The 24,591-nt window shown below is 35.4% G+C and overlaps 1 protein-coding gene across 1 annotated transcript; it reads right to left on the reverse strand.

Annotated features, from left to right (window-relative positions):
* Nucleotides 1-14,595: 14,595 nt before the first annotated feature.
* Nucleotides 14,596-15,534, reverse strand: LOC122893094 (olfactory receptor 4K13-like). The gene has a single exon (XM_044229905.1). It carries the CDS (start codon nucleotides 15,532-15,534, stop codon nucleotides 14,596-14,598), a length of 939 nt encoding a protein of 312 aa, XP_044085840.1.
* Between the last annotated feature and the right edge of the window lie 9,057 nt (nucleotides 15,535-24,591).

Genomic DNA, 24,591 nt, shown 5'->3' on the forward strand with positions numbered 1-24,591 from the left:
TGTCTATTCCTTCAATTTCCCCCAATTCACTTTTCCTTTCCTTCTCCTGATGTCCTCCATGTTATTCCTTATACTCCACAATTAAGTGCAACAATATGATATATAATTTCATCTCAGCATCACCATCTATAATTTGAAATTATTTTATGGATCACATCACTTTGAAACAATATTCTTATAGATATGCAGCAATTAAAACGTACTGATGGAGTAGAGGTTTGCTTTTCTATTGTTTTATTTGATCAAATGATTTCTTTCATCAATTGACCTTGACTATCACTAATTTGCTCACTTAGAAAAATTAAGTAAATAGATATTTGCCTTTTATTATCACAATTGCTATCACCTTTTGAGATTATGTTACAACAATATTTAAGGAATATAGAATTTGGAAGATTAGGAAATAGAATTGTCTTATGCTACTGAAGTCATTTATTGATCATTCAATAATTTCTAAAGTAAAGAAAATGTACATGTGCATACACATACATACACACACACAACATAGAGGCTAATTTGTACAAGGAAGAATGTCTTTTAGTTCATTAAAAATAATTTGCTTTTTATGGGACGCCTGGGTGGCTCAGTTGGTTAAGCAGCTGCCTTCGGCTCAGGTCATGATCCCAGCATCCTGGGATCGAGTCCCACATCGGGCTCCTTGCTGGGCAGGGAGCCTGCTTCTCCCTCTGCCTCTGCCTGCCTGCCATTTTGTCTGCCTGTGCTCGCTCTCTCCCCCTCTTTATCTCTCTGATAAATAAATAAAATCTTAAAAAAAAATTTGCTTTTTAGTTCCTGTTGTATAGTGTACTGAGAATGTCACAAAAATTGACTCATCTTTAGATCTTTATGAACTTCCTTTCTCAATTCCTATATTACTATTGTTTACACTGAGGAATGTATGCATTGTGTGTAAATAAAGAATAAAGAAGTAAATAATGAAATGATATAACCCTAATATAAATTTTACTTTGGTTTTAACATATTATACTAAAGAGTCTTTACTTGGCTTTTTAGACATTGTTCATAGGATCTAGAGTGATTAAAGGATCAATAACTATTAAGTGATTACTATGTGCTGAATTCTGTCCTAAGTGTTTCACATACATTAACACATTCAATGCTGATAACGATCATGAGAGGGAAATATTATTATCCCCATTTTGCATATAAGGAAACCATATTATAGAAGTCTTTAATGACACAGAAACACAGCTAACAAGGGTCAAAACTGTTATTCAAGCCTGGTCATTCTGATCATGAATCGGGTCCATATTAATAAACATATTGCCTCCAAAATTAAATAAATATATATTTATGGTCAAGTTATCAAGTATTGATTGAATTCATATGTTCCATGTGAATTCCTTAGGAAATATGCTTCAACAGGTATATTGGAATCCTTCTATGTTACAGTAAATTACACTGTATTTTCTTTTTTTTTTTTAAGATTTTATTTATTTTTTTGACAGACAGAGATCACAAGCAGGCAGAGAGAGAGAGAGGAAGCAAGCTCCCAGATGAGCAGAGAGCCTGATGCTGGGCTTGATCCTAGGACCCTGGGATCATGACCCAAGTCAAAGGCAGAGGCTTTAACCCACTGAGCCATCCAGGTGCCCCTACACTGTAATTTCTTATACAGAATAAATCACTGCCCTGCTTCAAGAGACAATCCAGAGATACATAATTATCAGATAAAAAGTAGGAATAAACCAAATAAAAATATTTAAGTGAGTACATGTTGTATGTGACACACAGTAAGAATTTTAAAAGAAGGGAGACCAATTCCAAGTGACACTTTCAGCTATGGCTTCAGGCTCACTTGTTATTGTCTTCAAAACACTTAAAAAATAAACATAATCCTCATGGTCAGTAAACAAAAGGGAGAAGTCTTAGAGCATATGTGAGGATTTATTGGCAGAAAATATTAAAGCTATGAGTAGGAGGAGTGATATATTTAGAAAAGTGACTGAATGCAAATAAGAAAGTGCATAGGAAGTTCTCTTTTATCCAATAACCTGTATCTTTCTCCTTGTCTTTATTTCTACTCAGGCCCTTATCAAAATGTCCTACCACCATTATCCAGCCTTAATTCCCTCAATTGCTTTTTTATCTTAGATACTTTTAAAGAATTGGATAATGCATACGAATTAATGAAAATTAAGATGAAAGTGATATTCTTGTCAGTCAACGTCCAAGAGTAGATAGAGTAGATGTTGAATGATGACAATGGGTCTGGAAGAGCACACAGAGGACAGCCACCAAGCACACCCTTTTCTTTTTTTTTTTTTAGAATTTATTTATTTATTTGACAGAAAGAGATCACAAGTAGACAGAAAGGTAGGCAGAGAGTGAGAGAGAGGGAAGCAGTCTCCCTGCTGAGCAGAGAGCCCGATGCGGGACTCGATCCCAGGACCCTGAGATCATGACCTGAGCCGAAGGCAGCGGCTTAACCCACTGAGCCACCCAGGTGCCCCAAGCACACCCTTTTCAAAGGTCTGTGTTTCATGATTATCAGGTGAGTGAGCAGGAATTTTGCTTTGGAGACCTTTGTGAAAGTAATTGTAATGATTTCATGCACTTTGGAGAAATGCAAGTCTTGATGATTCTTAGATGAAATGAATATGCCAGCTACAATTTTGGAATGAATACATTTGCTACGTAGAATTTCATGCCCCGTGATATAAAGACAACAGAAAAACTTGGATATGAAATAAATACAGTTAAGCATAATGCAATTAGTATTAATAAAGCCTACATTACAGCTTTATTTTGCCTTTTCATTTTAATTTAGAGGGAAAGCTGGCATTCATTTATGTCAATAGCTTTCCCAACATTTGTTTCTCTTATTCCTCTCCTTCCTTTCCCAAGCAAGTTTCTAAAACTGTTTTTTTAGTTCTACACTTAATATACCTGTTTTTATATTATGAGTGAACAAAAGCAATATAAATGAAAGGAAAGAAATAATATAGTTTAGACAGAAGTTCTATTAGTGAAGAAAATTTTCTTCCTCTTCAATAAGCAATTGCACATTTTATTACAATTACTTTTATTCCATTTATGATGTGCTTTTGAGGAAATTGAAGGACAAATAATTATATGTTAGATAGTTTCTTACATCTTATTTAGCAAATGAAAAGTCTATGTCCACATAATTAAATAAATTTCCCATATCTTAGAGGTAGGACCACCCTAAAGAAATGTGGTAGTAGGTGAGATGGTGTATGTGTAAGATTCTGACTAGGTACAGAAAGATGGCATGCACTGAATCTGAATCATCATCTAAATCCAAGATTATAATCCAGAGAATTCTCCATATAAATCCCCATTAAGAAAGGAACAAGCCAAGACTTGTTTTATTTAGTTGGATATGAGCATTTCTGCTCTTCCTTACATGTATATAATATATGTTACTTAATCTAAAAACAAGTGAGTCACTTAACTATAGCAAACTGAGGGTTACAAGAGGGGAGGTGAGTGGAGTTTGGTTAAATTGGTGATGAGGATTAAGGATTGCACTTGTCTTAATGAGTACCTGATGTTGTGTGGAAGTGTTGAATTGCTGAGACTTATATTACACTGTATGTTAACTAACTGGAATTTGAATAAAAACATTAAAGATATATAATTGAGTCAAGTAAATACCTTCTCTTTCATTGTCAGCACTTTAAGACTTTAAGAAAAAAGAAAAATTGGGGCACCTGGGTGGCTCAGTGGGTTCAGGCCTCTGCCTTCGGCTCAGGTCATGGTCCCAGGGTCCTGGGATCGAGCCCTGCATCAGGCTCTCTGCTCAGCAGGGAGCCTGCTTCCTCCTCTCTCTCTGCCTGCCTCTCTGCCTACTTGTGATCTCTGTCTGTCAAATAAATAAATAAAATCTTAAAAAAAAAAAGGAAAAATGAAAAATTTCAATTTTGACTTATTTCATGTTTCTCAAAATTTATGCATACTTATGGTAAAGTACTGAAGGATCTCAAAAACATTATACTAAGTAAAAGAAGCAAGACTCAAAAGGCCACATGTATGATTTTATTTATGTGAAATATCTGGTGAACACAAATCTATAGAAGCAGAATGTGCATTAGTGGTCACCTTGAGCTAGGAAGTGAGTGTAAGTGGGCAGAGTTATCTTTCTGTGGTGTTGAAATGATTTATAGTAAGATTGTGGTGATGGATGCATAACTATGTGAATATAATAATCATTGAAATGTATATTTAAAGTTGGTAAATTTCAGAGTATATTAATTATATTCACTGAAACTCAAATTACTACACATTTTTTTGTTTTATTAAGTTAAATTATTGTTAATATGTTAGTTTCATTGTTTTAAACAGTTTTCTAGTACTATCCGGCTGCTTTTACTCAAATATATTTCACTATGAGATAGTCAACATACTGCATATCTGATCCAACTTAGGTTTAAATTTATTTTTTTAAGATTTTATTGATTTATTTGACAGAGAGAGTGAGCACAAGCAGGGGGAGTGGGAGGCAGAAAGAGAAGAAGTAAGCCCCCCCACAGAGCACAATCCCAGGACCCCAGGATCAGACCTGAGCCAAAGGCAGATGCTTAACTGACTAAGCTACGAGGTGCCCCAAGTTTAAATTTCTTAATGTCCCCTCTATGATTTATATTTTTGACTATCTTATGTATTTGGAAGCTTGCCGTTTTTGTTAAAGAAGTTTGTTACTATTTTCCATACTATTTTAAGTACTCATAATTGAGATTCCTGAATTATTCACACTTTCGTTCATTCCCTTGAATATGAACATGTTGTAGAGACTTCTCCCTTTTAAAAAAAAATATTGATTGATTGATTGATTGATGAGAGAGAGAGAGCCAGGGGGAGGGAGGGGTGCTAGAATCCAAAGCAGACTCCCATGCAGCACAGAGTCCAGTGTGGGGCTTAATGTGGGGCTTAATGTGGGGCTCAAGCTCACAACCTGGAGATCCTGAGCTGAAATCAAGAGTTGAATGCTTAACCAACTTAGCCATCCAAGCGCCCCAGGACTTCTCCCTATTTATTTCTTTAAGATTTTCATTTGTATTTGTGGTGTAATTGTCAGTTTTATACAGATATTTTTCTAGCTATTTAGTTCTGGTCATTAATTCTCCCTTGGCTGCTCCTTCTCTAGCTCTCATTATGATGTGCTTATTTACATGTCCTGTCAGCACCTGAAATGATTAAAAGAAAAAATTGAGTTTTTAGCTATTACATTGTTTTCAATGTAGCCTGAGTTAATGGGTTGCTCACAATTAGCTTTTCTTAATTTTTGTCATCATTTTTAATCACTAACCATCTACTGACAAGTTTTACTTGTCAGTATCATGTCAATATCATGTTGAGAGCATATATTCTTTTTTTTTTAAGATTTTTTGTATTTATTTATTTGACAGACAGAGATCACAAGTAGGCAGAAAGGCAGGCAGAGAGAGAGGAAGGGAAGCAGGCTCCCTGCTGAGCAGAGAGCCCGATGTGGGGCTCGATCCCAGGACCCTGGGATCATGACCTGAGCCAAATGAAGAGGCTTTAACCCACTGAGCCACCCAGGTGCCCCGAGAACATATATTTAAATCTGTATAAAAATTCCTGGCAGTATGTCACTGTGAAATAGTAATGTGATCTCCCAGTGAGAGAGAATTTGATATCTCAGAAGCCACAACATATTCCTCCCAGCCAACACAAAATTAATTAAAGTACCATGTTCAGCATATTAAACCTCTAATAAATTAGTTCTCTATGATGTTTCCACTTACCTGTTCTAAAGATACAATATGTAGAACAGTTTGTTCGAGGGGATAATAAAAATTATAAATCAGCTTTTCACTGTCTGTGATACTCTGTATATGAATATATATACTATCTTAAATTCTTTTATAAGGATGTGAATCACTTTGGACGCAGATGTGTTGGAGCTCTGGGAATCCATATTTCAGTGGGAGTTGTTAGGGCACTGAGGCTATTGCCCTAGCATGACCAGGAGAGAAGTTTACTCTTAATTTCTGGCCCTGCAACATGCTGCGGTTCTCTCTGGACATTGGCTTGATCACACTGGGTGGGAGAGTGTTCATTGATTGTACTATAGGAATTCTAGACATCTTTGAATTAATGGATGATTATTTTCCATCATATTACTTTAAGTTATCCTCTTACCTTCCTTCTGATGATGTTTGGTAATTTTTAAATTATTAATTATAATAATTATTATTATAGTTATTTTTTATTATTATAAATAATTTCCAGGCTGAACATAAAATCCTAAACATAAAAATAGATCTCTATATGCTCTAAATTAATTGACAGCATATATTATATACAACATACATATATTCAGGAAGTAGAAAATTTAAAAGACAAAGTTAAATAAATTATGCTAAGTAATTTAAAATTTGAAATGATACACTGATGATACAACTGTTTTATGCTTATTTTAATTCAATAATTATGTGGTTTTCAAAGAATATCTATATGACACAAAATGGTTTCATAATCATTACCCCTTTTACTATAAAATATTGTCATAAATTCTTATTCTATGAGGTATTGCTTTTATAAAATTAATCATAATTGATGATCTTGGTGTACTTTGAACATAGGCTTCAATGTTTGTTTCAGTAACTTGTCAACAAAGGTTTTTGTGAATAACTTTCGAATTGGTTGATATTGCTGTCACTTATATGCAAGTTCTTATTTAATTCCAGTCAAATTCAACACTTAACCCATGACTTAATGTGGTTTTTGTCAAGACATCATGTTTATCATAGGAGTCATTACAGTTGATGACAGATGATTAGATATAGATGTTAAAATCATCCATACTTTTGTATAATGCAAAACTCCTTCTCATAAGACAAATCTGATTCCACCACAAATCATTTAATTTGAAATCATTAGAATGTTTACTGTGAAATGAATGAAAACATTAGAATGTTTTCTGTGTACTTCTTGATATTGTTTGCTGATAAGAAATGCATTTTATTTATTGTCTTACAGCTTGTGTAAGTCATTTTTACAGTGGCTGAAAACAGAATTATTTTCTCAGTAGAATGTGGCTTTTATCCTTTTGCTATTAGTAAGAAACATTCAAGAATATGTTCAGTAAAAAATTGAAACCCTTCATTTATTAGCTGGTGAATATTAATACTGCAAAAACTTATAGAGCTTTATGAATTTTATATTTACTTTTTAAATGTTTTGCTTATGATCACTAGTTAATATATCAAGGTACAGTATAGATTATCAGGTTCATTGTTAATAATAATGGAAGTAAATTCATACTGTAAAATAATGTTTGTCAATAATTTGGAATGTTTTTAGCCAGCTTATTGTCAGTTCTCACAATTTTTTGTTCTTTTACTTTGTGATTAAGCTGACAAAGGTTCATATTATGCATAAAATTGTCAACCCCATCATTTTATAATGATGTGAGTTTTTATAACTAGAATTATCTTCAATGCAAGGCTTATTAACACAAATCTATTTAAGCTTCTTATAAAGGTTTGGAGAACAAATCAAATTAAAATGAAATAACATAATCCTTCAGTTTTCCCTTCTCCCAATTTTGGCACACCTAAGCTGTAATATATAGCAATGTGTTCAAACAAATAACTGCAAAGTGAACCGCTCTAAATCTCTCTGTCTTTTGGTTCACTCATACTTTTTCAGACAGACCAACTTAAATATCATAAGTAATGTGACCAGGTATTATACAGATTAATTTTGAGTACCAAAAATAATCTGAATATTAAATATTAATGAAGCTTACTTATCTTTTTAAGTTGAAACACATAAATAAATGTTCACATTTTTTCTGTATATTTGATAAATTGGCTAGAAACAGCTTAAAATGTATTCACCCTCCTTTGGGATGGTGGGTTTAAATAAATTGTAATGATGTTTAATTAAATCTTCTCTTTTGGTTCAACAATGGATATTGACCCAATTAATACCCCTCCTGGTCTGTACTTCCCACAACTGCAGTTCTTTACTTCTTGAATGAATATTCACCCTCTATTACTGGTAAGGGTAAGATTCTGTGATTCATCAAGTATTCCTTTTCTGTCCTCAAATGTTCAATATTCCCAAATGCATCACTGCATATTCTCTGGTGATAAGGATTGTATTTAGCATTCACTCTTCATTTAATTTCTTACTTTTGGGCAATTTATTGAGTGAATTTGCTTTCTGTTCTCTAATATCCTTCCACTCTCTAGTGTTAAATATACTGTTCTTTGATTTCCTCTAAAGAAAATTCTGGAAACAAAATTTTGATTTTTTAACTTTAAAATTAAAGTTGTGTAAGTTCTTATAGTGCAGATATTGCTCTAAGATATAAGGAAATGATTTACAACTAGTTCTCAAGTGGCTAGAGTGAGGCTTTGTAATAGGTACTGAACTCAGCAAGTCTCAAACTTTCTTGGGCCTATAATGTATGTCAGGAACCTGTCCTAAAGGATCTCAGAATCGTATCATTCAATACTGACCCTAAATTGCAAATTTCTCCTAAAAGAGGCTATCTTTCCTCAAAAAGGCAATTTTGTCTTTAATGGTAGGCATTGATTGGCTGCACAGAGAAGCAGGAAGAAAATTCTAGGCAGAAATAATTATATGTAGGGAGGTATGGAAGCATAGAATATTCTGACTTATTGAATGAAGAGAAATAGCTAGAAATATGTTTTACTGAACATATTCACCCCCTGCTTGTGATTTTGAAGTACATGGTAACTTGGGTGGTGAAGAAGGGAGAGGTTTTATTTTTTTTAATTTAATTTTATTTTTTCAGTGTTCCAAGATTCATTGTTTATGTACCGCACCCAGTGCTCCAAGCAATAGGTGCCCTCCTTAATACCCACCACCAGGCTCACCCATCCCCCCATGCCCCCTTCCCTCTAAAACCCCCAGTTTGTTTCTCAGAGTCCCCAAAGAAGGGAGAGTTTTTGATGGGGGACAGAAAGTTAGGTTAGAATAAGAACTTTGAAGGGTCTTAAATATCTAAGTAGTTTAGAATATATTCTATAATTAGTGGGGAGTACTTGAAATGGTAGACTGAAAGAATTGAGTTTTCACAGGATGATGGTAGTAGTGCTGTGAAGTAATTACTGTATTATTTTAATAATCTACATAAAAAATGATGAAGGTGTGACCTAAGGCCTTGGAGGGTAATGGAGAAGAGGTTCTGATTAAATTACCTGGTAGAGGGGCACCTGAGTGGCTCAGTGGGTTAAAACCTCTGCCTTTGGCTTAGGTCATGATCCCAGGGTTCAGATCAAGCCCCCGCATAGGGCTCTCTGCTCAGTAGGGAGCCTACTTTCCCCCTCTCTCTGGTAGAAAGAGAGGGGGAAGCAGGCTCCCTGCTTGTGATTTCTGTCAAATAAATAAATAAAATCTTTAAAAAAATAAAAAAGAAAAACTAAATAAATAATCTGGGAGAATCATGAAAATTTGTTAACAGATTGTACAGAAATGATGACACATTGAACAGAGTAAGTGGTGAGTTCCATAATACTGTTTGCAGATGTTCTATATCAGAATCAGATAAGGTAGGAACTTTTGGACTGACAGAGTGATGAGCCTAGTGTACTTTCTCTCCCAACAAAACAAATACTTCATTCGTGAATCTTTCAGAGAAAAAAAATGTACAGTCTTCAGAAATTGGCCAAACCATACAGAAAATAGAGAAATGGTCCTTTAAGAAAATCTACTAAATCTTAAGAATAGTAGTCTAGCATTTGAGCCTCCCCCGACCCCATGTCTCCTTTCAGAACTCCATATTGTAGAAGCTCTTTTCTGCTGTACTCTGGTTACTCTGCTGTGCAGGTATGGTGAAGAAAATCAGGCTAGCATTTTGTTCTTAGGTTTTACCCTGGAATGGTAAGGACTTAAGTGTTGAAGAGGTTGCACTACAGGTGAGTAACAAGGAAACAGTGAGGTTATCTTTCTCCATTCCACATCTATTTATGTAACAGAGATTCCACCTATATAAGGTATTTAAAGCAGTCAAACTCATGGAAACAGAAAGTAATATGGCAGTGGCCAGAGCCTGGACAGAGGAGTAAATGGGGAGTTGCTGTTCAATGAGTATTTGGTTTCAGCTATGAAAGATCAAATTCTGGAATTTCTGCTGTAAAACAGTGCCCCTAAAGGTAACAATACTACATCATGAACTTAAAAATTTGTAAAAGGGTGGTTCTCAAATTACATAATCTTAGCACAGGGGACCTGGGGGCTCAGTTGGTTAAGTATCTGCCTTTGGCTCAGGTCATGATCCAAGGATCCTGGGATCCATTCCCACATTAGGTTCCCTGCTTAGCCAGGAGTCTGCTTCTCCCTCTCCCTCTGCCCCTCCCCCCTTCTCATGTGCAGTCTCTCTCTCTCTCTCTCTCAAATAAATAATTAAATAAAATCATTAAAAAAATAAATTAAATATAAAAATAGCAATCATTTATAATGTTTTTTTTTTCAACACAGCAATAAGTAACAACTGTATTCTATATATGGCAGGCTAAGAACACCAAGACCCCCTCTTAGCATCCCTTTCCTCCAGCTTAGTTAGAATTGAAGTGCATGTCAGAAGGGGAAAGTTGAGATGACCAAGACTTTTGCTTCCCTAGTGCCCACTAACACAGGAGGATGTCACTTAGGGAGAAATGGGCTCTGTCCCTGCCCTCAACTCCTGTGCAATGCTATTCAGGCTCTGCACAGAAGGACAGGCATACCATAAGGATGAAAACTCTATAGCTCTATCTCAGCTCTATCTCTGAAAAATGAGCAACGCCAAACCAAGAGCAACTTCTAGGAAGCCAACCTTAAAAAAAAAAAGTCACACAAATTCCTGTTAGTCAGGAAGACAGTGTGAGTGCTGAAGTCTGTGCACCTCTCAGGAAACACTAGAGTTAGAGCATCCAGCTATTAGTCCCTCAATAAATGGGCAAAAATGTAAACTCTAAACTGTGATAGTTGCCTCTAAGCCACACAACATGTCTGTTAGTTAAGGGTAAAATTCTACCTGGCCTAGGAGACTTAAGCAAAACCACCAAACAGTAAGTGGTTTGTGATGTCCCAAAGGCAACCAAGCTGGTGATTAAAAACATGGAGCACTGGATGTGATGCATAAACAATGAATTTTGGAACACTGAAAAAAAATAAATTAAATTAAGTAATAAAAAAAACCCTTAAACTAAAGGAAAAAATCTGAGCAGGGACATCATAGGGTACACACTGCAGGGAGAATACAATTCAGAGTTGATTCAGCCAAGGAACTAAACAGCCAACCAATCAAACAATTCCACTAACATCAATATTGGAGAGGAGAGGGATCAGTAACCAGAGTTGCTACAATACATTATTAAAAATGTCTAGTTTTGGGGTGCCTGGGTGGCTCAGTCAGTTAAGCATCTGTCTTCAGCTGAGGCCATGATTCCAGAGTCCTGGGATTGAGCACCCTGCTCAGTGGGGAGTTTACTTTTCCCTTTCCCTCTGCTGCTCCCCCAGCTCATGCATTTTCTCTCTTTCTATCCCTCTCTCAAAAATAAATAAATAAAATACTTTAAAAATAAATTAAATAAATAATGTCCAGTTTTTAAAAAATTTTATTTATTTATTTTGACAGAGAAAGATCACAAGTAGTCAGAGAGGCAGGCAGAGAGAGAGATAAAAACAGACTCCCTGCTGAGCAGAGAGCCTGATGTGGGGCCAGATCCCAGGACCCTGAGACTATGACCCGAGCTGAAGGCAGAGGCTTTAACCCACTGAGCCCCCCAGATGCCCTCAAAAGTGTCCAGTTTTAACCAAAACTGATGAGACATATGAAGAAGCACACAACTATGTCCACTACATGAAATAAAAGATTAACAGAAACTGCTTTTGTGGGGAATCCAATGTGCACTTAGCAGAAAAACAAACTTCAAAGTAACTATTATAAATGTATCCTGAGAAATAAAGGAAAGCATGCCCAGAGAAGTAGAGGAAGGATGACAATATCTCACAAAGTAGAGGGTATCAAAACAGGTAGAAATTATTTTTTTTTAAAGTGGAGATTCTGAAGTTGAAAAGTACAATAATTCACTCAAAGGTAGAAGTTACTAGAGGAGCTCACCATTTGATATGTGCTCAGAAGGACGAACCAGGGAACTTGAAGATACATCTGTAGCAATTGTGCAATTTTTTTTTTTTGAAAGTTTTTTAAAAATTTTTTTTGTTTTTTATTTTTTTATAAACATATAATATATTTTTATCCCCCGGGGTACAGGTCTGTGAATCGCCAGGTTTGCACACTTCACAGCACTCACCATAGCACATACCCAATGTCCATAACCCCAGCAATTATACAATCTTAAGAACAGTTGTAAAACAGAAAATGAGGAAAAGTGAATAGAGCCTCAGAAGAATGACAGCACCATTAACTGCGCCAGTATATATGTAATAGGATAGTACATATGTAATAGTAAATTTTGGCTTCTAGATTGGACCATTAATCTGATCAGGATCTTATTAATTCAAATAGGGAGTGCAGGAAAAATAACAGGTTTAGGAAGTTAGGTAACTTACTTAGTTTTTACATGTTGGGCTTGAAATGTCTTCAAGATAACCAGGGAATGGCTCAGTAAAAAGTTGAAAATAAAAATTTACAGCTCAGAAATGAGGAACAGAAAGGAGAAAATGATATTACTGAGGTAAGTATAAAAAACTTCCACCTTGAAGGCTTGGTGAGCAAAAGACATTACCCAGAACCCATAAATGTTGCCAGATTAGTGTCATCATTAGTGATGCTAAAACCTTTATCCTATTACTGAGTAAGAAGATAAGAGCTCATGCACTTGTTGAAATTTGGATCCTTCACTTTCTGATGCTGCTGAGCCCCCCAAAATAATTTTGAAGTCCACAGCTGCCCAAACTACTGCTACCTGATCCCAAAGCAAAGGAATGTTAAACTTCTCCCTTTTTCTTGCCCTCCAATAGCATATTAATGTCTCCCACTGACAGAACCTGATAGAAATAAGTTTGCAAGGGAGTTCAGGAAGTGTAATTTTCAGGCTTGTAGCTATCTCCTACAGAGAGAGGATTATAGAAGAGCTAATAAGAGGCTGATAGTCAAAAGAGAAACATCCAGAATCATCTTTCCATTTGGTTGCTCAGCATCCATGCACATCATTCCACCTTCATTTAAACTTCCAATCAATGACAGTTACTTCAGCCTAAAGTTTCACTTATCCTACATACAAATTAAGACATTATCCCATTTTTCTCCAATAATAAAGCTAAATATTCTCATAAATTACTATATCCATCCCAAAGGAGTGTTGGGATCTCCTCTAGTTTAGTCATAATCTCACAGGAATATTCTGTAACCTAGAGACTAAATGGTAAAATTAATCACCAACATCTTGGTGAGGAAAAATTTTAAAAAAGGAGTTTAATAAATAGAATAAATACACAATTGTCATAATACACAACTCAGGAGGAAAATATTTTAGTTACTGTAATCATCATTTTCCTACTAATGGGTCATGAGACTCAGTTGTCCTTTTTTATTTGCTTTTACTTCTAATTGCTTTCTTCTTTTGTCTTCATCTAATATCTCCAATAATGAGGATTATTTACTTGGTGGAATGAATTAAATTTAAAATTTTATTTGCTCATGCCCTTCTCATTTACTTTTTTATTGAAATACAATAAACATATTATATTAGTTTCATATGTACAATATATTGATTCAGCAGTTCTATACATTACTCAGTGCTCACATAATATATATAGTCACCCCTAGTCACCATTAATGTTATCCTTGTGCACTGTTATTGGGAATATAAATTGATGGAGCCACTGTGGAAAACATTTTAATTTGCTTTTATTACTTGATATGCAAATATTATGAGACACCACAGAGAATCACTTGAATTTCATACATGATTTTCCTACCCTACTGAGTAACACTAATCCTAGTATACCTTGATAATTGGAATCAGTCTTTTGAGTTGGCTTAATAAGTTCTATGAAATCAGAGATATAAAGAGACTGAAATGGCTGGTGACTGATGTTCAGATCAATTTATCTTCTTGTTGGAAAGAGTTATTTATTGAAAGCATGTAAAAGAGGGGATGGGACACAAAGTTATGAATGTTATTAAATTTTTAATATAAAATCAATCTATTATAAAAGTATAGAATTTGAAGTTAGAGGGAAGATCTGATTCCCAGTCTAGTACTTACAGTGGCAAGTTCATTAAATGAAAGAATTCTCAGTTTTCTACTGAGAATATGTTAATAATGTGCTCTATTTTCATTGCTGTAAAGTTAAGAGAAAACACATGCAAAGTGCCTAAACCATGATAAGAACTCAATAAATACTTATTTAGAATCTCATTTATTTTATAAAAAACTGAAAATTACAACATATAAGAATAGGATTATATTGAATAGTTTTGTATTTGGATGCATGATTCAGGATATTTTATTGCAAATATATACTTGTATAGGGAAGGATTACCATTTCCCAAAAATGTGACTTATGGTTGATACAAAATTAAATACCTCCTATCTTTGGATGATGATGGTAATGACAACAATGATGATGATGACTTTGATGATTGTAATGTTTCAGTTAAAAGGTTGATCGGGAACTCACTTGTTTGGTCTTTATTTTTCTTATTGCTTTCCTCATGTCTTTATTCCTGAATGTGTAGATGATTGGATTTAAAAGGGGAGTGAAAATTGTGTAAAACACAGAAAGGATCTTATCTATGGACACCCTGTTGAACGGCCATATATAGATAAAGATGCAAGGACCAAAGAACAGTACCACCACTGTAATGTGGGCTGAAAGAGTAGATAAAGCCTTGGAAGACCCATTGGAGGAGCGATGCCAGACAGTAATCAGAATGATGCTATAGGAGATGAACAGAAAAATGAAACAGAACAAAGAAAGTAGTCCACTAAATGCAATGACTAACAATTCCAAGATATAAGTGTCAGTACAAGCAAGTCTGATGACCTGAGGCAGATCACAAAAAAAGCTATCCACAACATTGGGGCCACAGAATGGTAAAGTCACTGTGAACACCATTTGGCTCATAGTGTGCACAAAACCAGTGGTCCAGGACAGAAGTGCAAGTCCTATGCAAACACGGTGGCTCATGATAGTTTTGTAATGGAGGGGTTTGCAAATGGCAATGAATCTATCAATTGCCATGGCTACAAGCAACATCATCTCACTTCCACCTAAAAGGTGAAGGAAGAACATCTGGGCCATGCAGCCTTCATAGGAGATAGCCTTATATTCACTAATTAGATCACAGATCATTTTAGGAGTAGCAAAGGAGGCCAGGGACATATCAATGAAGGAGAGGTTGGCCAGTAAGAAGTACATGGGAGAGTGTAAGTGAGGATCCAGTTTTACCACAAAGATAATGATGAGGTTGCCTAATACAATGGCTATGTAGATAATGGAAAAAAATAAGAAAAAGCAAATCTGTAACTCACGAAACTCTACGAGGCCCAACAAAATAAACTCAGACACCATGGAGTGATTTTGTTTCTCCATTTGTTTGGCTGTTGGCATATGTTACCTAAAACAAAATCAAAATAGATTAAAATCAGTGAATTAAAGTTGAGAGATGAAATATATATACACTTAACTTTGCTCCCTAAAATCCACTGAAATGTGCAAAAAGAATCAAAAGTTTTGAACAACATTGAATCCAAAATTTAAGAAAAAAAGAATAGACAGAATGTCTTAGCAAAGCTTATGAGAAATTTCTGCCATAAACTCAGGCATTTGAAGAAAATTATAGTTGGCATTACTTAGCTCATATTTGCACTAATCTTGGGAAAAGTGAGTATCTGAGTTGGTGAAAGAATTTAGAAGTTCTTCGCCACCTTTTTCAAGGATAAGGTATAGATTTATTGGTCATCCATGGGCAAAGAAGAGGAGGATCCTTCCATTTTGAAATCTATTTCTGCACTGCCTATCAGTGAAGATGATGCCAAAGTGAAAAATAGGACCAAGAAAAATGAAAGCAGATGGAATATAAAATATGGCAAGTCTCAGAGTCAATTCTGTAGTGGCTGCTGAAAATCAGATGAGCAATCATAATAAACACTGAGTTTTGGACAGTTGAATCTAGGGTTGGCCAAATTGAGGTGGCTTCTCATTTTCTTTTTCCATAAGGTGGAGAAAAGACTCAGATGTCTGGGTCTTCTTCCATGGGCTCTGACTTTACCTCTAAGCCTATATGAAGTTAGTAGATAGGAAGGTACAGTGCTCAGATATGGCATAAATGGATGCTTGCTGCTAGCTTCCTACTGCCTTGCTTAAGTTACATTCTTTGTCAAGTGGCTAAACATCCTAATGGATTTGGTATAACATCCATATTATTTGTAACAGAGTATGATTGTAGAGTTCTGATAAACAAAGGAGGATCTGTAGGGAACAGATCCATGCGCTTCTAGATGACTAAGGCAGACCCATGTGGAATGACATCCATTTAAGCATGAGTGATGTCAGCCAGAAATTTTGAATTAAAGTATCAAGGAAGATAAGACAGATATCCACGAAGAGATAGTAGAAACAGAACAAAATTTTTGAGACTTAAAAAAAAGTGATATCTGGGGCGCCTGGGTGGCTCAGTTGGTTGAGCAACTGCCTTCGGCTCAGGTCACGGTCCTGGAGTCCCAGGATCGAGTCCCGCATCGGGCTCCCAGCTCCATGGGGAGTCTGCTTCTCCCTCTGACCTTCTTGCCTCTCACGTTCTCTTTCACTGTCTCTCTTCCAAAATAAATAAATAAAATCTTTAAAAAAAAAGTGATATCTGAAAAAAAATGAAGAATTGGAAAAAAAAACACAAAAGGGTTTATATCTGAAGACTTCATAGAAATAGATACAATATAGTTTTAAAATATTTTGTAATGTAAGAATTTGGAAAAGTATAAGAATAAAATAACTGAGATATTCATACCATTATTTAGAGTAAATAAATATTTGTATTTTCATCATTTTGCTTCACAGATTTAAATAAAACAAAAACTACTGGAATAACATCTTACTATTTTGGGTGTGGCTTGGAAAAATGAATAGATGATATCTTATCATAACAAAATTCTGAGAAAAAAATTATTTTTACTGAAGAATTGCTATTCTAAAAATGGTGCAACCATCAGTTTGTTTTCTGTATTTGTAGGTTGTATTCTGCTTTTTGTTTCTTATTCATTTGATTTGTTGTTTTGTTTTGTTTTGTTTTGTTTTTTAGATTCCACATATAAAAGAGCACACTAATGGTTGCCAGAAGGGATAGGGGTGGGAGGATGAGCAAAATGGGTGAAGGTGAGAGACACAGGATTCCAGTTTTGGAATGAATAAGTCATGGGAGAACAAAAAGTAAAATTCAGGGCCTATAGTCAATGGTATTGTAATAGGGTTGAATGGTGAAAGATGGTAGCTACACTTGAGCTGAGCAGAGTATGACATATAGATTTGTGGAATCACTGTGTTGAATACCTGAAACTAATATACTGTCATGTTTCAAGGATACTCCAATTAAAAAAAAGAAAGTGCACTTTTTTTTTTTTACTTTGCATAATACTCTCTAGCTCCCTCGATGTCATTGCAAATGGCAATATTTCATTCTTTTTGAGGGCTGAGTAATATTTCATTGCATACATACACCATTTCCTCTTTATATCTTCATTAGTCAGTGGACATTTGGGCTCTCCATAATTGGTTTATGTTCAAATTTTTGTATCCTTTGGGTAAATACTTTGTAGTACAATCACTGGATCCTATCGTAGGTCTATTTTTAACCTTTTGAGGATCTTCCATACCGTTTTCCACAGTGGCTGCACGAGCTTGCATTCCTATCAACAGTGTAGTAGGGAGGAATGTAGCCAATTTCAATTTTCTCCACATCACTCATCTTTAGGGAAATACATATCAAAACTACAATGAGATATCTCCTCACACCTGCCAGAATGGCTAAAATTAACAACATGAGAAACAAAAAATTGTGGCATGGCATTATATTTTGATTTCACTTTGCAACATTTTTAAAAAGAACCCTCAATTCTGTGATTTACAGTATACGTTTTCACAGGGAAATGGCCAAATACTTATTGTACTATTAGCTTTAATAAGTAATATTTGGAAATCTCCTCCAAAGCCTGTCATTAATAGAATGATTTAAAATGGAAATCTACATGTGCTTATATGGAAAAATGTGTAAGATATGCTATTAAATTTTAAAAATGTCATTATATTAAATATTTTAAATAGATTATTATCGCATTTTATGAAAAATTATGCACCCGTATACAAATTCTAGAGAAATCTCAGAGAAACATAGATTCATTCAAGTATCAAGAGTGCTTACCTCTGGTCTATTAGCTTTTAGTGTTAATGCAGAGTCTAATTTTTATAAGTCAGGTTCTATAAAATTTAATGATGTTGAATTAGATCCTAGATAAATAATCAATGCTCCCCAAAATGTAGTTGATATTTAGCTAGGGATTTCAAATCAGAAAGTCATTTATGTTACATATAGCTGTAAAGAACTTGCAAAATAATCTGTAAATAACTTGTAGCTTGGGATAGTAACAGGCTATGTTGGCTCTACATTTAGAGTTGCAGCAGCACTAAAGGTGATAGTATGGATTTGGCAATCTATTACAGACAGCCAGGACTGGAAATACATTCTGTGTCATATATCCACTTGTGACAAAGCAACTCACCAAAAAAGGCAAGATGTCTTCTGTTCCCCTTTTCGCACCAGCCCTTCCAAAAGTGTCCTCTGAGAATTTCCAGGACAATTCTTGAAAACAACAAGAGAGACAAATCTTCTGATTTTAAAATGTGTTATATAGGTAGAGTAATGAAATGATACTTTACCTTACTAAGAATAGATAGAAAAATAAACAGATGTAAAACACCCAAGACTTTTTAGTAAAAGAGTCCTATATTAAAAATACTGTTTAGGATAAAGTTGCAGTTACTTGGGAATAAATAGGCTGGTGAGCTACACAGTGGTTAATAAAAATGAATTTAAATACTTAAGTATATAAATAATAGTTCAAACAATAAATAATAGAAATAAATAAGTGAATATCATGCTTTGTTATATTTTATAATATTGGCTTAGGATCATGACAAAGGCAGAAACCGCAGAAGTTAAGGTTTTAATAGATTTTATTCAGTGAAGATGAGCAAGCTCTCAAAAACATACTCAAAATTCTAAGAGGCAAAAGCTGAACTGGAGAGAAGTAGCCAAATATATGTCCTTAATATCAAATTCTTATACATTGATATGGAAAATTTCAAGAGACCTATATAAAAATAAGCCAAGCTAAAATGCAAAATGTTTAAGAAAATATATAAACAATGGTTGAATAAATGAAAAAGAGAGTTTAATTTCAGTAAGATATACGTTGAGGTCACATACATCAAAGTGTTTTAGTGTTTTATTTTGGATGTATAATTATATATCTGGTATATATTTTTCTATATTTCTTGATTTATCACAAATATTATGTATTAAACATGTTCTACATTTGAAATTGGAAATTTTTAAAGTAAATAATTTATTTAATGAAATGGAAACATAGAAAAATTTTTAACTTTTCTTCTCCATACCTTATTCTTGCTTTAGGAGTTGTAACTGAAAGTCATTGAGACTCAGGAGTTTTTCACATATCCCCACTTCTTCCATGTTCCTTTTGTGTGTCCCCATTCTAATGAAGGAGAACTCCCTTTTATTTTGAAACCACAGAAACAACATGAGGAATTTGTCAATTAATGACCCTGGGAAAACCTTGCATCTTATAAATGAATTCCCTCAGCAATTAAAAGTCATACATTTGGCAAGCTAGATTATTCCAAATATCTCATTAGTGTGTAGATTTTCCCCATAAAGAAGAGACAGAAAACTGAATGGCAAGAAATCAGAGAGAGAGATAAACCATGAGAGACTCTGAATTCCTGGAAACAAACTGAGGATTACAGAAGGAAAGGGGGGTAGGGAGACTGGGAAACTGGGTGATGGGTACCAAGGAGGGCACGTGCGGTGATAAGTCCTGGGTGTTATGTGCAACTAATGAATTGTTGAACACTACATTAAAAACTAATGCTGAAATATACATTAGCTAATTGAACATTAAAAAAAGAGAGACAGAAAGAATGCATTATCAACCAAACAATAAAACTATGTTTCTGTAAGCAGATGCAGACATAGAAACTGAGTGCCTCTTTAAAGTGTGGATAACTTTGAATTTTCCAAAGCCCAGAGTAAGAAGAATTTAGAAACATGAGATAAACAGAAAACTTCTTATAAAACTTTGATGGTCATAAAAATCTCTTTCATTAATCTTATCATCTGAATAAAGGTGAAGAGAAGAGTACCATTTAATGGAAATAACTGGTTCCTAAGGGTCACATCTCTCTAATACCTTTCTAATTTTCTTCTATAATTAGTTCCTTTTGGATTTGTAAGCTTTGTTGATACTGCATTGTGCCAGAATACTTCATGGTTAAAATGAAAGCAATTTGCCGTTATTTGATCTCTTTCTTGTTAAGCAATAGCTGACTAGTTTCTTCTTTCTCACATTGGACTGCCTATGGTTATGATGTCAACAAATGGTCTATGGCCTATACAACCAACTACTTTATCTAATAATGCTATTATTTCAGTGAACAGCTTGGTCAGCAATATCTAAAACTATGTGTTTTTTTTTTTTTTTGTCATCTCTGAATTGATTACTTCACCCATTGATTACTTCATATATTTGTAGCTCAGACACTAAAGAAAATAACATATTTATTAATGGGGTTTATGTATTATTTCCAGAACTCTTATAGTCATTCTTGTATATTTCCTATGGGCATAACCACACATTTGTCTTAGATATATTGTGGAATAGAATTACTAGATCAGGGGTAGGCATGTCTTTTAAAAATTGCCAGAGAGTTGCAATGTGGCTGTACTTCTTTACACTCCCTCTTGCAGTGTAGAGTTCAGGTTGCTCTACATTCTTACAAGATTTTGGTATTATGAAGCCTTTTTAATTTTAGCAATTTTTAAAGATATATTGGAATCTTCATTATGACTTAATTATTATTTCCTGATATTTCATGATGTAAGATATCTTTTCATATGGTTATTTACTTTTTGAATACTTCCAGTTGTGAAGTATCTACTTACCCCTTTGTGTCCAAAGCATATGAGTACTTGCCAAGAGAGAGGGGCAAACCGAGAAATACTCTTAACCCTAGAGAACAAACTGATAGTCACCAGAGGAGAGGTGGGTGGGGGAATGGGTGAATTAGATGGTACGGATGAAGCAGTGCACTTGCTGTGAAAAGCAATAGGTGTTGTATGGAAGTGTTGAGTCACTACACTGTATGCCTGAAACTAATATTACACTATTTATCAACGAACTGGAATTTAAATAAAAATTTTTAAAAAAAGAAAAGTTGACATACCAGAGAAGACATTTCAAATATGTATTCCCAACAATGTTCTTATTTTGAAAATATACCAAAAAATGCAATAATGTAATATTCATAATGTATGGTAGGGTTTCTCAGTCTTTTCATTATTGACATTTTAGGCTCAGTGATTCTCTTTTGTGGGAGACTGCCTTGAGCACTCTGATATTTAGGTGCATTCCTGGCCTCTATCCATTACATGCCAATAGTTGTCCCCATATGGAACACCCCAAAATATCCTTACATATTACCAAATCACCCTCAGTTGAGAAGCACTGATATATTCCATTTGAGTAATAATAAGTACAAACATAAATATATAAATATAAAATATAAATATAAAATTTTAAATATAAAATATTTAATAAAAATTGCAAGAAGAGTTAAGATAGCCAAGAGAAAAAAATAACCAAGAAAACCATATTCAAATATATTAAGATGACAGAATTTTAAAGATTCTAAAAACAGGGTTATTTTTTTTTTTGCTTTTTATTTCATATATTTTATTTTATTTTATTTTTTAGAATTGACATCTGAGGGCAGTGCAAAAGATGTGGGACAAAGGGATTAAGTGATCTCATGGGATTGGGTACATGGTTTGAAGAAACAAAAAGATATTCTCAGTTAATTCAGTACCACTGATTCCCATTTCTTTTCCAATGAAACTACTTCCAATTTTTTATCAACATCCTAAAATGCAAATGTATTTGCCACTATTACCCAGTTGACTTTAGCATCTTATACATTTTTTATGACTGTAAGCATAGTTTAGGATTTTAGCTTTACTTACTCCATGAACATAACTATTCCCACTCTAGAGACAGTATAGCTTTTTTTTCTTTTTATTTCTTTTCAGCGTAACAGTATTCATTGTTATTGAACCACACCCAGTGTTCCATGCAATCCGTGCGCTCTCTAATACCCACCACCTGGTTCCATCAACCTCCCACCCCTGACCCCTTCAAAACCCTCAGATTGTTTTTCAGAGTCCATAGTCTCTCATGGTTCGCCTCCCCTTCCAATTTCCCCCAACTCCCTTCTCCTCTCTAACTTCATTTCTCCTCCATGCTATTTGTTATGCTCCACAAATAAGTGAAACCATATGATAATTGACTCTCTCTGCTTGACTTATTTCATTCAACATAATCTCTTCCAGTCCCATCCATGTTGCTACAAAAGTTGGGTATTCATCCTTTCTGATGGAGGCATAATATTCCATAGTGTATATGGACCACATTTTCCTTATCCATTCGTCCATTGAAGGGCGTCTTGATTCTTTTCACAGTTTGGCGACCTGGCCATTGCTGCTATAAACATTGGGGTACAGGTGGCCCTTCTTTTCAGTACATCTGTATTCTTGGGTTAAATACCCAGTGTGCAATTGCAGGGTCATAGGGAAGCTCTATTTTTAGTTTCTTAAGAAATCTCCACACTGTTCTCCAAAGTGGCTGCACCAACTTGCATTCCCACCAACAGTGGAAGAGGGTTCCCCTTTCTCCACATCCTCTCCAACACATGTTGTTTCCTGTTTTGTTAATTTTGGCCATTCTAAGTGGTGTAAAGTGGAATCTCAATGTGGTTTTAATTTGAATCTCCCTGATGGCTAGTGATGATGAACATTTTTTCATGTGTGTGATAGCCATTTGTATGTCTTCATTGGAGAAGTGTCTGTTCATATCTTCTGCCCATTTTTTGACATGATTGTCTGTTTTGTGTGTGTTGAGTTTGAGGAGTTCATTATAGATCCTGGATATCAACCTTTTGTCTGTACTGTAATTTGTAAATTTCTTCTTCCATTCCGTGGGTTGCCTCTTTGTTTTCTTGACTGTTTCCTTTGCTGTGCAGAAGCTTTTGATCTTGATGAAGTCCCAAAAGTTCATCTCCACTTTTGTTTCCTTTGTCTTTGGAGACATATCTTGAAAGAAGTTGCTGTGGCTGATATTGAAGAAATTACTGCCTATGTTCTCCTCTAGGATTCTGATGGATTCCTGTCTCACATTGAGGTCTTTTATCCATTTTGAGTTTATCTTTGTATACGGTGTAAGAGAATGGTCGATTTCATTCTTCTACATATAGCTGTCCAGTTTTCCCAGCACCATTTATTGAAGAGACTGCCTTTTTTCTACTGTATATTTTTTTCCTGTTTTGTCAAAGATTATTTGACCATAGAGTTGAAGGTCCATATTTGGGCTCTCTACTCTGTTCCACTGGTCTATGTGTCTGTTCTAAAAACAGGTTTTATTAAATAATCAGGAAATTATAGGAAAACATAAACATGACAGAAAAAATAAAAGACATTAAAAATGTCAAATGGGTAGGAGTCAAGATGGTGGAGAAGTAGCAGGCTGAGACTACTTCAGCTAGCAGGAGATCGGCTAGATAGCTTATCTAAAGATTGCAAACACCTACAAATCCATCGGCAGATCGAAGAGAAGAAGAACAGCAATTCTAGAAACAGAAAAACAACCACTATCTGAAAGGTAGGACTGGCGGAGAAATGAATCCAAGCGACGGGAAAATAGACCCTGGGGGGAGGGGCCAGCTCCCGGCAAGCGGCAGAGCAACGGAGCACAAAATCGGGACACTTAAAAGTCTGTTCCGCTGAGGGACATCGCTCCAGAGGCTAAACCGGGGTGAAGCCCACTCGGGGTCAGCGTGGCCTCAGGTTCCGCAGGGTCACAGAAGGATCAGGGGTGTCTGAGTATCGCAGCGCTTACAGGTATTAGAAGGGGGAAGCCGGCTGCAGAGACAGAGCTGACAGTGAGCTCACAGCTCAGGGTTACCTTGAACAAGTCGCAGGCTCAGTGAGCTCGGAGCGTGGCCAGAGGTCAGGCAGATGGGAATTGCTGGGCGCTGTTCTCTGAGGGCGCACTGAGGAGTTGGGCCGCAGGCTCTCGGCTCCTCCGGCGGGAGACCAGGAGGCCTCTATTTGTATTCCCGTCCTCCCGAACTCTACAGAAAGCACTCAGGGAACAATAGCTCCGGAAAGTAAACCCAAGCGGATTACTCAGCTGGGCCCCTGGTAAGGGTGGTGCAATTCTGCCTGGGGCAAAGACACTTGAGAATCACTACAACAGGCCCCTCCCCCAGAAGATCAACAAGAAATCGAGCCAAGACCATGTTCACCTA

Source organism: Neovison vison, chromosome 13 (genome assembly GCF_020171115.1).
Source record: "Neovison vison isolate M4711 chromosome 13, ASM_NN_V1, whole genome shotgun sequence".
In the NCBI taxonomy this organism is placed as follows: Eukaryota; Metazoa; Chordata; class Mammalia; order Carnivora; family Mustelidae; genus Neogale; species Neogale vison.